Source organism: Protomyctophum parallelum (genome assembly GCF_964188405.1).
Source record: "Protomyctophum parallelum genome assembly, chromosome: 17".
In the NCBI taxonomy this organism is placed as follows: domain Eukaryota; kingdom Metazoa; phylum Chordata; class Actinopteri; order Myctophiformes; family Myctophidae; genus Protomyctophum; species Protomyctophum parallelum.
The window spans coordinates 38,877,301-38,891,897 of record NC_139719.1 but is presented as its reverse complement, the minus strand read 5'-3'; the positions used below and the strand labels follow the sequence as shown (position 1 = coordinate 38,891,897).

General features: G+C 45.3%; 1 protein-coding gene across 3 annotated transcripts in view; it reads left to right on the top strand.

Annotated features, from left to right (window-relative positions):
* Window positions 1-14,597, top strand: part of antxr1c (ANTXR cell adhesion molecule 1c) — a 101,512-nt gene that overhangs the window by 55,781 nt on the left and 31,134 nt on the right. For 2 of the 3 annotated variants that reach the window (XM_083788043.1, XM_083788045.1), the window contains 8 exons: window positions 465-546; window positions 805-835; window positions 987-1,060; window positions 1,489-1,557; window positions 6,922-7,002; window positions 9,694-9,754; window positions 11,847-11,945; window positions 14,238-14,307. In XM_083788043.1, the coding sequence (XP_083644169.1) occupies window positions 465-546; window positions 805-835; window positions 987-1,060; window positions 1,489-1,557; window positions 6,922-7,002; window positions 9,694-9,754; window positions 11,847-11,945; window positions 14,238-14,307 (567 nt within the window). The remainder of the gene's footprint in view (window positions 1-464; window positions 547-804; window positions 836-986; window positions 1,061-1,488; window positions 1,558-6,921; window positions 7,003-9,693; window positions 9,755-11,846; window positions 11,946-14,237; window positions 14,308-14,597) is intronic. The other variant, XM_083788044.1, reaches the window with a different exon arrangement.

Sequence of the window (14,597 nt, the reverse complement as noted above, 5' to 3'; positions counted from 1 at the left end):
TGACGTCGCTCGGCAGAAATGTCTCATGTGATCAATATCACATAATCTGCCATTCACTCAACGAGGTGAATAGTAAATAGGGACTTAGGCGGCGGCGGTGGCTCAGGGGTAGAGTGCCTGGATGGTAACCGTAAGGTTGCCAGTTTGAACCCGGGCTCCCCTAGAGTTACTGTCGAAGTGTCCTTGAGCAAGACACTGAACCCCTAATTGCTCCCGATGTGCTAGTTGGTGCCTTGCATGGTTTCCGCTGCCATCGGTGTATGAATGGGTGAATGTAATGCACAATCTCTGTAAAGCGCCTTGGATAAAGGCGCTATATAAATGCACATTTAACTTAGTAGGATATGCTTATGCAGGCAGGGTCTGCTGCGCCCCCAGAGGTTTCCATGAATCACTACGTGTATTGTTTCCTTCTGTATATATTCCCTGTCAACACATGCACTGTGTTTCCCTTTGCCCTGCAGGGTGGATATCAGGAAGGGGCTCAACGCGCTGAAAAGAGAGATCCCAGGAGGGGACACCTTCATGAACCTGGGCCTGGAGAGGGTAGGCCTTTAATCTACATCCATCAACGGTCCATTCTGTTATTGGACTCCATTATTAAATGACCATATTCATACAGTATATGCACTGTCAAAAATATAATATATCTCCTCGAATCGACGCTAAGTATTGGGTGTGTATGTTTTGTGCGTTCATTTATTTATAATTAATTTATAAATAATTCAGATATAAAAAAAAAAAAAAACACACATATTATTTCATAAGCCTCTGAACTAAACCTTTTTCCTCTATACTTTGAAGGCAAACGAGCAGATCCATCGCGAGAACCTTGGTGAGAATGCGTAAAAGTACATGACACAATAATGTCAGACAGTCAGAGCTTTTATCTGTGGTCGAGATGAATACAGTATGTTGAGGTACGCTCTCTGTGTGTGTGCGTGTGTGCGTGCGTGCGTGCGTGTGCGTGCGTGCGTCTCTCTCAGGCACGGCCAGTGTGATCATTGCGCTGACGGACGGGGAGCTGCAGGACCACCAGATCATCACAGCACAACAGGAGGTGAGCAACGTTGACCCAAAAATATTTATATCAATTATTTTAAACCCATTTCGGACCGATTCTACAAATTCTACTTCTTCTACTTCTTTCTGAAAAAAAAAAAAACTATGTTTCTGTATCAGTGGTTCTCAAACTATTACATGTCAAGGACCCACAGAATGATCTGTATTTGGCCATGGAGCCCCATCTGAAAATAATTATGTTGTTCCACTTCCAGGGACCCCTCCCAGAAGTAAAGATTTGAGCTAAAAAAACGTTCGCTCTGAAATAATTTATATTCAAAGATCTGTGCCACATTTACAAGCTTGTATCGCAAAACACTCGGTGTCGCGCTATAAGCTTGTAGGATCTGCAAAATAGTTGAATCGTCAACTAGTTGCTTAAAGCCCTAGTGTTCAAGTGTGGTTCTGCATCTTCTCCTCCAACAGGCAGAGAGGGCCAGGTCACTGGGAGCCATCGTCTACTGTGTCGGCGTCAAGGACTTCAACGAGACCCAGGTAACGTCGGTTGACTCGTCGGTGCTGTTTAACCCATTCTCATACGAGGTTTCCACTGGACACACACTGGTCTGATGAACCCATTCTGACCTGAGATCAGATTCTAAAAAATGTCAGTCGTTCTTCATTTTTCAAAAAATAGCAGACCTACAAGCTCGTAGCGCGCCACTCGGTGGCGCGCTATGAGCTTGTAGATCTGCTATTTTTCAATAGCTTAAGCACGACATGACGCTAACACCAAAATGGGTTCCCGTTCATAATGGGTTAATGGTGCGTTTTACTGAAGTCTCGCTATGCATCTGAACACATACTATAGACAGAGGTTCTATAATGTAATACACATTATACAACGGGTCGTTTCCAGGAAGCACTATAGATAGCCATCTACGTAGCCGTGCTTAAACGAGCATGACGGAACGCCTAATCAAGACAGAAAAACCAGCTGTGCCGAGTCTCGCTGCTCTCCCAGAGCCAGATCCGGTTGGGTGGCTACATAGGCTCAGAGCCACAGAGTAAGACAACTCCGTTCACTTCATGGGGCTTCAGTCCCAATGGCGGCTCTCCTACATAGACTTCAATCCTGAAGGCAGATGAGTGAACAAAAAGGGGAGCTATATACCGAACAAAAACTAGACGTTTGACAATTCTCTCTGATCTGCAGTGTTTTCAGTGTCAGACTTTTGGTACCACCTCAGTTCACTGGGATCGTTGACGTCGGATCGTCGGTGATACCAAAAAAAGTAACAACTAGAAAAAGTGCCCTTCTGGGCACAGGTCTCCACCAGGATAGGAATGTAGGACATCTGTTTGAAACTGAGCACTCCTGTGAACTTTGGAAGCCAATCTTAACCAATCAGGATGGAGTCTGAGAAATCTGAAAGACCGGTTTCGTTGAATGGCTCTAGAGAGACTGTGTACCAATTTGCGTGATGTTTGGACAAAATCTGTAGGTGTACTGTGCAAAAACTTGTTTTGCACAAAGCGGCCTCCTGGTGGCGCTATAACAGGCCGTTCTGGAAAGTTTGGGGCAGAGGTTCATCGTTGGCATCCAGGGAGTGTGTGTGCAAAATTTGGCATCGACCGGGTTAACGGTGGCCGAGATTAGCTGCTCACGGACACACACACACACACACACACACACACGGACACACACACACACACACACACGGACGGACACACGGACGGACGGAGTGCAAAACATACTCTCCCCCCATGCCTTCGGCCTGGTGGAGACAATGAGTAATAGGACTCATGGAACAGGATATCTCCTGTTTCTGTAGCGCGAGGAAGTACACGATGAACTAGTCCATATACCCTGGACATTATGCTACATGTACAGTATGTCACAGGGACATTATTACCCCCAATCCGACCCTTTGACGCTGAGTACTGCCAAGCAGGGAGGCAGACTTTTTAATAGTCTTTGGGTATGACCCGGCCAGGGGGAATCGAACCTCAACCTCCCCAATAATGCAAAGGCAGACTATGGACTCCCTGTAACCACAAGGCCACTGAGCTGCATGGTTTTTACCAATTACGGCACCATGTTTTTCCATGTAATGGAAAACCACACGACGCGCGTAGACGCAGGGTTGCCGTGGTAGCATGCAGTGGAGAGAAAAAAGGCCCATTTAAGCCCATTCTGGGCGGGAACCACTCTTGGTGTTTTAACCCATTCTGATCTGAGATCAGATTCATACGAGGTTTCCGCCGGACACACACTGGTCTGATGAACCCATTCTGACCTGAGATCAGATTCTAAAAATGTCAGTCGTTCTTCGATTTTTTTCAAAAATAGCAGACCTACAAGCTCGTATCGCGCCACTCGGTGGCGCGATATGAGCTTGTAGATCTGCTATTTTTAAATAGCTAAAGCATAACATGATGCCAACACCAAAATGGGTGCCCGGTCAGAATGGGTTAAGCATTATGTTATACTATTGAAAAATAGCAGACCTACAAATTACCGATTCTACAAATTCTACTTCAGACAGTTTTCTGAAAGAAAAAAAAATACTATGTTTCTATATCAGTGGTTCTCAAACTATTACATGTCAAGGACCCACAGAATGATCTGTATTTGGCCATGGAGCCCCATCTGAAAATAATTATGTTGTTCCACTTCCAGGGACCCCTCCCAGAAGTAAAGATTTGAGCTAAAAAACGTTCTGAAATAATTTATATTCAAAGATTTGTGCCACATTTAAAAAAAATAGCAGATCTACAATCTTGTATCGCAAAACACTCGGTGACCTACAAGCTCGTAGTGCGCCACTGAGTGCCGCTCTACGAGCTTGTAGGTTCTGCTATTTTTGAAAAATGTGGAATATATATTCTTTCAGAGCGAACGTTTTTAACTCAAATATTTGCTTCTGGGGGGGGGGGGTCCCTGGAACAACATATTTTCAGATGGGGGTCGGCGGCCGATTACATATATATTTGGCGTCCTTGACATGAAAATGTTTGACATAGAAACGTGGGGTTTCTCAGGGAACTGTCGGGATTTAGAAAGGCATTCGTATAGAATCGCCCTCAGGTCTAAATGGGTTAGACCATCATGTACTATTGATTGGCACTGAGGTTTTTTTTACTGTACATGTAAATCCACACAGAAACGGTTTCAGTGAAATACTACACATGTATACACAATCCTCTGGAGAGAGTACCCGAATACCTAAACGTCTTCTGGCCACACTACACAGCATGGAGATCCGGTGACCCGGCACCGTTTTGCTAACCCATAATTCAAATGTTCCTGCATGGAAAAACTCCGTACAAGTTTGCCCCCATGGGGGGTTTTCTGTGGCTGCCCTTTTTTTTCGTGCCAGACTGGACAGGAGAAACGGCCTTAATTTGAGTAATCAGGAGTATGGGCCTAATGTCCATTTCATCTTTTTTTTTATGTTTCTTCGCCAATTAAAACGTTTATAGGACTGATCCAGATTGATCCAATATGTCAGACGTGGTTCTCAAACTATTTCATGCCAAGGAGCCCCAGAATTATATGTATTTGGTCACCGACCCCCATCTGAATATATGTTGTTCCATCCAGAGACCCCCCGGAAGCAAAGCTTTCAGTTCAGTTCACTGTGAAAGAATATATATTCAAAGATCTGCGCACATTATAACGATTTAAAAACAAATAGCAGATCTACAAGCTCGTAGCGCGGCACCTACATACTGTAGGTCTTGTAGATTTGCTATTTTCCAATGGCTAAAGTTTAAAATAATGGTTGACTGCAAAATGGACCTATTAGTTGATTGATCTGACTCTCCAGGGTTCATTAGCTCGATTGCTAAATGGCCCTGCACTACCCAGTACTGGTCGAGGGTCTCTTCTCCCCATTGTCTTTATTTAGACCGCAGCCATCTTGCCAGCATGGTGCTATACCTAGGTGCTACTTCCCCATAGACACCCCATTCATCCAAACAGAAAAGTCCTCTCTAATTATATTAAAGAGGGAGTGCCACCATTTTTGTATTTTTCCAGTTTTTCACGTCTCTATGAGGTGACAGTACTTCATTAGACACCCTGGAGTTGTTTTTATGTGCAATGGTGTATTAACTTTGTATTTAGGGTTTCTTCCTGGAGGCTGAACCCTTGACAGTCAAACGGGCCAATGAAGTAAACAGTAATATAGTGACAACACACTATCAGCCCCTCCCCTAACCCATCCCCCTTTATCATACAACTACAGCTGTGGGTGCGGCTTCAGTTCAGGTGGATCACCACCCAGGGCCATCACCACCCACCAGGCAAACCAGGCATACTTAATGAACTGGTGGGCGTGCCCACATAAAAACAACATTTAAAGATGGAGTGCCACAATTTTTGTATTTTTCCAGTTTTTCATGTCTCTATGAGGTGACAGTACTTCATTAGACACCCTGGAGTTGTTTTTATGTGCAATGGTGTATTAACTTTGTATTTAGGGTTTCTTCCTGGAGGCTGAACCCTTGACAGTCAAACGGGCCAATGAAGTAAACAGTAATATAGTGACAACACACTATCAGCCCCTCCCCTAACCCCTCCCCCTTTATCATACAACTACAGCTGTGGGTGCGGCTTCAGTTCAGGTGGATCACCACCCATCACCACCCACCAGGCAAACCAGGCATACTTAATGAACTGGTGGGCGTGTCCACATAAAAGCATGATTTTAACAAATACTGTACACTTTTTGGAAAACGTTCTTCCCCCTTATATTGTAATAATACCTGATGATCATGTTTTAGGGTGGAAAAAAATGGTGGCACTCCATCTTTAACAAATAGCCTACTGTACACTTTTTTGAAAAGATTATACTTCCTTATATAACAATAAGACCTGGTGATCATGTTTCAGGGTGGAAAACAATCATGGCACTCCATCTTTAAACAACGTCAAAAGCACCAACATTGCAGCTGTAGGGAAAGCTTGAGGGAAAGCTCCGAACCACCTATAAGCTGCAGGCTCCTTTCCAGGCGAAGAAGCAGCGACTCCACTCCGAGTCTCTCTCGTGTGACTTTCGCTATTTGTCATTATGTCTTTGCATACCATACATCAGGGGTTTTCAACTGATTTTGACCCAGGGACCACCATCCTGACTAAGAGCTACCTGGGGACCACCACTATTGACCCAGGGACCACCATCCTGACTAAGAGCTACCTGGGGACCACCACTATTGACCCAGGGACCACCATCCTGACTAAGAGCTACCTGGGGACCACCACTATTGACCCAGGGACCACCATCCTGACTAAGAGCTACCTGGGGACCACCACTATTGTGCATGGCGGGTCCATCATAGACCTACACCCACACAATAGTGGCGGGGGGTTCATGCACCACAAGGAGCTGGAGAAAATAGCTATAATATCTAATAAAATACAGTGATTTTGTTTGAATATGATTAAGGATTACTGTCATTATGATAAGCTCACATTTCATATCACACACGCCATACAGTAAGAACTCCTGTAAGTTATTAACCCATTCTGAACGGGCACCCATTTTGGTGTTGCATCATGTCGTGCTTTTGCTATTGAAAAATAGCAGATCTACAAGCTCATATCGCGCCACTCGGTGGCGCGATATGAGCTTGTAGATCTGCTATTTTAGAAAAATCGAAGAGCGACTGACATTTCTAGAATCTGATCTCAGGTCAGAATGGGTTCATCAGACCAGTGTGTGTCCGGCGGAAACCTCGTATGAATCTGATCTCAGGTCAGGATGGGTTAAAAGTTAAAAAAAAAATGCATGGCCAGGGACCACCTGCAATACCTCCGCGGACCACCAGTGGTCCACGGACCAGCGGTTGAAAACCCCTGCCATACATAATCAAACCCTTGTCTCTCCCAACATGTGTTTCTCTCCTCTACAGCTGGCCACCATCGCAGACACCATCGAGCACGTCTTCCCCGTGATGGGAGGTTTCCACGCTCTCCAGGGCGTCATCGACGCGGTAAATAAAACTCTGGACCGTCCGTGGCAGAAAAACAGACCTGGCATTCTCTTCTAGAGCAGTGGTTCTCATAAGGTTTTTCTTTCTTTTTTTTTTTCTTTCGTTTTCAAAGGACCCCCAGTTTGTATAGCCTCGGTACCAGGCTTTCATTTTTGTTGGTGCAAAAAATGTAAAGCCTGGAGGAATTAACGCATTGGCCGCTCTGGTCTAAAAGTGGGAGTCAACCCTTCCGGGTGGGCGTCGCTCCAAATGATGTGACGTATAGCGCTGCACTAGGGGGGGGGAGAGGAGGGGCCGGGGGGGGTGACAGACAGATCGATGAGATCCAATCAGGGCGTGCGCAAATCTGAGCCGCGACCCTCTAGACCAGAAACCTAACACGTTATAGCTCAGGCTACCCTGCAGTTTGCAATGCGTCTCCTGGAAGCCCCTCAAGGACCCCCAGGAACTCCCCTCACAGAACAGTAGTTCTGTGTTCTGTGTTGGAGAGCTGCTATAGGAGTTAAAGTTATGGGTAGTTAAATATTATTGCTGTACCCTTCTGTAAAACCTTCTGTATAAAACCCTTTCATGCTTCCTTTATCTTGCATTTGAAAGTATTCATAGGAGCTCCCATTCATCATGCATGTATGCGGCATCTCTTAACTCATTTAGGCCTGACGTCGATAAAAAAAAAGGCTTCTAAATCCTAATTGTTTTCTGAAAAACCTATGTTTCTATGTCAGTGGGGCTCAACCTTTTTCATGTCAAGGACCCCCAGAATTATCTCTTTTGGGCCATGGACCCCCATCTCAAAATATGTAGTTCCAGGGACCCCCCCAGAAGCAAATATTTTAGTTAAAAATGTTCGCTCTGAAATATATATTCAATGGATTGTGACACATTTTAACGTTTAAAAAAAAATGTTTCTAGCTAAAGTATAACAGAATGCTTGGAACACCAAAAGGGGTTCCCGCCCCAAAATGGGTTAAGCATCTGATATTGTATCCATTTGTACTGTAACATTGTAAAAAACGAGTCCAGCTGGTCTTATCCAAAACAACCAGTTACTTTTTTTTAAAATATATTTTATCCCACGATTTTGTAACCCATTTTTCACCCCTGTGTCAATCATCTAATGTGATCCTGGGCTCTACACACCCTCCACCAACCTAGTCCCCATATATGGGGGACAAGGGGAGAGCAACAGACTTGAACTCATGCTTCCTTCATGCCTGAGTGTCCAAGTTGCTCCTTTACACCTGACAGGGGGGAGTTTCCCTGGTTGGACGTAGCGCGTGGAAGGAACATGTTATTCCAACCAGTTCCTTCCCCCTCCATCAGGCGCCCCGGCTGGCCAGGGGGAGGCAGTTTAGAGACCAGGATTACTGCATGTTTTTTGTGAGGGTATACCTACCCTAGGGGACACGGGGAGAAAACAAAACAACCAGTTACTGTATCAGACCGTTCCTTGTGCAGTCCTGAAGGCAACGAAGTGAGCACAAACTAGATGAAAACAATTCCTTCTTCTTGGGAAGCAACAGCTGAACTTTAAAACAAAGGATATAGACTATAGGGAAGCTCTGTATTTCTCAGAGCGCTTATATTTGATACACTGTCTGTAAGACACTGTTTCCCCAAACATGAAATAATAATTAAGAAGCGGTGAAACAAGCTCACAACACAAGCGCAAACTGACACGTTGTGCGCTTGTAGATCTGCTATTTTTCACTATAGGTTTAGTCCAAACTCGCTTTTGTGTTTTTGACCTGAAATGTTTGGTACAGTAAACCACTAGCTGTAAGTAAGGTATAGGCCCGGAGCTTGCAGATTTATGAGCTGCTGCCCACACTTTCCTAGAAGTTGTCAAAGTAAAACAGAAACCCAGAGAATAACTCATTTTGGGGCGGGAACCCCTTTTGGTGTTAGCATTATGTTATGCTTTAGCTATTGAAAAATAGCAGATCTACAAGCTCATAGCGTGCCACCGAGTGGCGCGCTACGAGCTTGTAGGTCTGCTATTTTTTTTAGATCGAAGAACGACTGACATAGAAACATAGCTTTCACAGAAAACTGTCAGGATGTAGAAGACATTTTTAGAAATCAAAATGGGATAATGTTCTCTCTCTGCTGGCGGGCAGATCGACCGCGACCAGCCGGTTTCACAGTACATACGTTCAGAGCGCGGACACCGTTTAGGCCATTGATTTGTGCGTGCCATATGGAAAAGTATATACGCTTTCATATAGCGAATACAAAAGCAGTAGGATGGTGCACTGTATGTATACCGGAGGTCAAGTTTACTAAGACATTTCAATATTAAAGAAAACCCTAAACGTTTTAGCTCAATCTCCAGGACCCAAACTAGTGACTAAATCTTTTTTTTTTCAAATCTGAATTTGTTTTTTTAATTATTTAATTATTAGTTATTATTAGTATTATTAATTATTAGTTATTTAGATTCTCAGGGCGGGTGGGACTTTTGAAATTATAATTAAAAACGAAATATATGAAATGAAAGAAAAACACACACAAATCGGTTCCGGCCTGCTGTTTTTGGGAAACAGTAGTATTTCCCATTACAATTCGCACAAGAGTCCATTTTCTTTTTTTTTTTGAGGACTCTGTCAGATGATCCAGCACGAGGGCTGTTTGACATCATGCGATGCTGCATCATGACTTCATCCATATCTTTTCCCCTTTTCTCTTCAGATCATCAAAAAGTCCTGCATTGAGATTTTGGCGGCCGAGCCCGGCAGTGTGTGTGCAGGAGGTGGGTAACGCACGCACGCACGCACGCACGCACGCACGCACGCACGCACGCACGCACGCACACGAATGGACCCATCTGCACCGTTCAGATCAATTCTTGGGAGAGTGCAGTGCTCATTTCATTACGGGGTCAGTTTCCCCCATCGCTCACGGTAACTCTCTCTCCCAGTGACTAATCCCAGACGGGATGACGACCGTATATGGATGACGGGAGCGTCCCCATGGAAAGCCCCATGGGGATTGGTGGATACTGTGGTGGGGATAATGGGTCCTCTAAATGGTCTCTTTAAATTGAATGGCTCAGCAAATGGAAAGGACCAATTTGGGGAGATTATTTTTGGTATCGCACGCACGCACGCACCCACAGACACACACACGCACACACACACACACACACACACACACACACACACACACACACACACACACACACACACACACACACACACACACACACACACACACACACACACACACACACACACACAGAGAGAGAGAGAGAGAGAGGGTGATTAATGTTAATTAAAGTGGATGTGAAGTGGTTCTTGACAATACCCTTTACAACGCGTCAGACAACATCGTGTTTATTATTCGCTAGTCCAACACTAATATCACTTGCGTGTATATTTAGTCTCGTCCGTCTCAGCATTCGATTTTTTACTTACTTTTTTTTTAACCCTGGTTGGTTATAGCCTGGTTTGGTTTCAGACGAATCTAATTGGCTCGTCACCATTTCGGCCGTGAAGTCCTCCCACAATAATTGAGAGGGGTCAGACAGACTTAATCTGCCTGGGGACATGAGGGCTGGACTGGGACGAAAATTCGGCCCGTCATTTCCGCGTGGATTTGGCCCGGACCGGCCCACCACAACCAGCGCGCAGATAGCAGAAACTCTACCGCCCGCTCCGTCAAGGCACACACAAATAAAACAAGCCCTAATAATACCACCACTTTTACAGAACAACATGAATGATACAAACCAACAGACAACTAACTACACAACCCTTTGTAGAGGGTTTATGTGTCAGTCATTGATATACAGGTACAGTGACATTATCATGATGGCACTGGCAGAATGGCCGGATGGCAGCACGCCCTTTCCTGGTGGCCTGCCCATTCTGACCTGAGATCAGATTCACATGAGGTTTCCACTGGACACACACTGGTCTGATTAACCCATTCTGACTTGAGATCAGATTCTAAAAAATGTCAGTCGTTCTTCGATTTTTCAAAAAATAGCAGACCTACAAGCTCGTATCGCGCCACTCGGTGGCGCGATATGAGCTTGTAGATCTGCTATTTTTCAATAGCTAAAGCATAACATGATGCCGACACCAAAATGGGTGCCCGTTCAGAATGGGTTAAGGTTTTTTTTTTGCTTTTTTTTTATCATGGCGGCCCCCCTACGCTCGCGGCCCACCGGAAATATGCCCGGTACGCCCTGTGTCCAGTCCAGCCCTGCCTGGGGAAATATGCATCGCAAAGGCAGATGAAGGCTGGCTATATTATGCAAGGGTAGAGCCAGGGACGTGCAGAGACTGTTAGAGAGGGGGGCAGGGGCTGAAATCCCACAAGAGGGCACTTTTATGGCCCAACATGGCAAGCTCACAACACGTTGCGCTGCGACGCGTTGAGAGCTTGTAGATCAGCTATTTTCGGGGGGCGCAACCCAGCGATCTTTATCTGCCGGTTGTACGACGGTTGGATTTCTGAACAAATTAGTTCAATGCAAAATGCTGTGTTCAAGTTCAGGAGACTTTGGGAGGGGGAAAAAAAGACAATTCTCATGAACGCTGCCTTCCGGTATGGCATGGGAAAGGAGAGGAGTGGCATTTGCATTTCTTCCACCATGTAGTAAATGCTGAATTTGTGGTCTGGAGTGAGCAGTTGTTTTACAGACTGGTAAAAGGGCAAAGGGGCTGAAGCCCCCTTTGATGTCAATGTGTGCACGTTCCTGGTATAGAGCTGCCAAACACGAGCAGTAAAACCACCGTCTCTCTCTCATTCATTAGTGGCACCGGGGGTTGCACGGTCGTATAGCATCTGCAAAGTGTCGACGCTTTAACGTAACGTAATGTGTTTGTGTTCCACAGAGTCGTTCCAGGTGGTGGTGAGAGGCAACGGCTTCCTCCACGCCAGGAACATCGACCAGGTCCTCTGCAGCTTCAAAGTCAACGACACCATCACCATCAGTGAGTAATAAATACAGTGCAAAGTCAGTGGCGGAAAAGGCAGAAATTATGGTTCTTGGGTTGGCCATTTATACTAGCCACGTCGCCCTGCGGCGCGTCGTGTGAGCTTGTAGATCGGCTGTTCTCAGCGTGCAACCAAGTGTAAAAGGGATTATCCCATTCTGACCGGAGATCAGATTCATACGCAGTTTCCACTGGACACACACTGGTTCTGATTAACCCATTCTGACCTGAGATCAGATTCTAAAAAATGTCAGTCGCTCTTCGATTTTTCAAAAATGGCAGACCTACAAGCTCGTATCGCGCCACTCGGTGGCGCGATATGAGCTTGTAGATCTGCTATTTTTAAATAGCTAAAGCATAACATGATGCTGACACCAAAATGGGTGCCCGGTCAGAATGGGTTATACTGGATCTCTTGTCCACTATAGTCCCTTATTCCTGACATTTTAGTCTAGTTCATATTTGTTGACGAAATTGTCATTGTATTTAGTCTTTGTTTTAGTCATCGTAGCTTAGTTTTCAGTTAGTTTCCATTTAGTTTTCGTCATGGTATTAATCGTCAAAATCAACACTGGTTTAGAGTCGTTTTCCCGGTCGCTATACGAGCACCAATAATACTGATTGTTATGTAAAAGCCAGGTTGGCAAACAGTATAGTAGAACATCTCGTCAACAACCGGGTTGAAACAAGAGTTCAGAATAGGAAAAAAAAGAAGCAAGATACTGCCGTTTACGAATTGACTTTGTGGGCAAAGAATTGGAACATGAAATCTCAACAAAGTACATTGATGCACATCATCATCATCATCATACTATAATTCACCGAATGTCTGTGTGTGTGAGTGAGTGAGTGAGTGAGTGTGTGAGTGTCCGACCGCATTTTATCTCCTCATTATCTCCTCATTGCCTGCACCAATCGCTCCCACTTTTCACACAGGCATTGACCATATGAATATGGAGGGCGTAACGGAGCCCTTTATTCGATTTGACACATTAATGATTATTAATTAATTTATTAGTGAATTAAAAACGCACCCGGGTGCAGTACCCCCCGCAGCCACAGGGCGGCAGAACTCCAAGTGAATTGCATTTTGGGACCGTCACTGATTAATACTGGGACACAGTTTTCCGCGTAACTTCAGTTGTTTCACCCGCAGTTACAGAGCAGTTACAGATCTCATCTTTCCTGCACCTAATGTGAAACATTGAACAGCACGGCCACGATCACAACGGAATGATTATCTATCGGGCTGGCTCTGTTGGATCACTTGATATAACTTTTAACCAAACGTGGGTGAAACAGCGTGCAGCCGCGCACGTAAAGACTGCACGTGCGCATGCACATGGAGTGGACGGATTGATTGATATACCAAAACAACCCTTGCTTAGCACCTCGCTAAAAGCGTGTGCGCAGGCTACTCTGAGGTGGGCACCCACTGTCGTTATAATAGGAACCTTCTGCCCTTGCCTGGCTGGATTTGTGTGTGTGTGTGTGTGTGTGTGTGTGTGTGTGTGTGTGTGTGTGTGCGTGCATGCGTGCGTGTGTGTGTGTGTGTGTGTGTGTGTGTGTGTGTGTGTGTGTGTGTGCTTGCGTGCGTGTGTGTGCAGACTACTTTCGCTGTGAGCGTGTGTGTAAACTACTTAAGCTGTGTGTGTGCACGTGCGTATGTGTGCGCGTGCGTCATCGCGTGGCCGTTTTCAGTTCACTATAAACACAACACGAGATACAACTGTCTTGAACATAAGCCACACACACACACAGCGTGAAGTGGCTACAGCGCACGCTCCGGTGAAAACAGCTAATCTACAAGCTCACAACATCACAGTTTGCAAAAGCCATGAGTTCTCGCAAGCCAAAGCTCACAATTGAGACCGTTTTGGACGCAAATCCACCTGCAAATTGGATCTCTGCGAGTGTCCATAACTCCATATATAGGTGCATGTCAAACTGGGGGTCCTTGATACTTTTCCAATGGGGCTCTGTTGTCTAATAAGTGTAAATGTTGCGGTCCTTGCTCTTGCCATGAAAACGTTTCCCTACCATGCATTTGTAAGAATACTTTCATGTTATACTGCTGTTTTTATTCATAAAAACACACACACACACACACACACCCTCACACACACACACACACACACACACACACACACAAATATATTATACAAGTTGAAATATATATCAGAACGGGTAAGGACTAGTAGTTACAACACATGCAATGATATGTGTTTAAACGGTGTGTTTGGAGAGCAGGTGTCTGTGTATCTCAAAGTGTTTTCTCCTCTCTGTCAGATGAAAAGCCAGCAGGAATAGAAGACACATTCTTACTGTGTCCCGCTCCTGTCATCGACGAAATAGGAAAGTAAGTACCCTGCCTGCATCTCCTTGGTATTTTTACACTTTGAGCACAGCTAAATCCGCGGGGTTCATTTCCCCATATCTCTCACAGTCCCTTTGTGCACTCTGACCTCGAGGATACTAGTGCACGGACCGGTACACAAGCCCCCAGTAAAGCTATATCCAACGTTGAAGCTGCCGTCTACCTACTGGCGAAATGTGGAATTGCAGCACTTTCATGGAGGTGGACGGACGGACGTTCATGACGTCACGTACGTGCGTAAGCCCCGGACCTCAATTTTGAGGTTCGGGGGC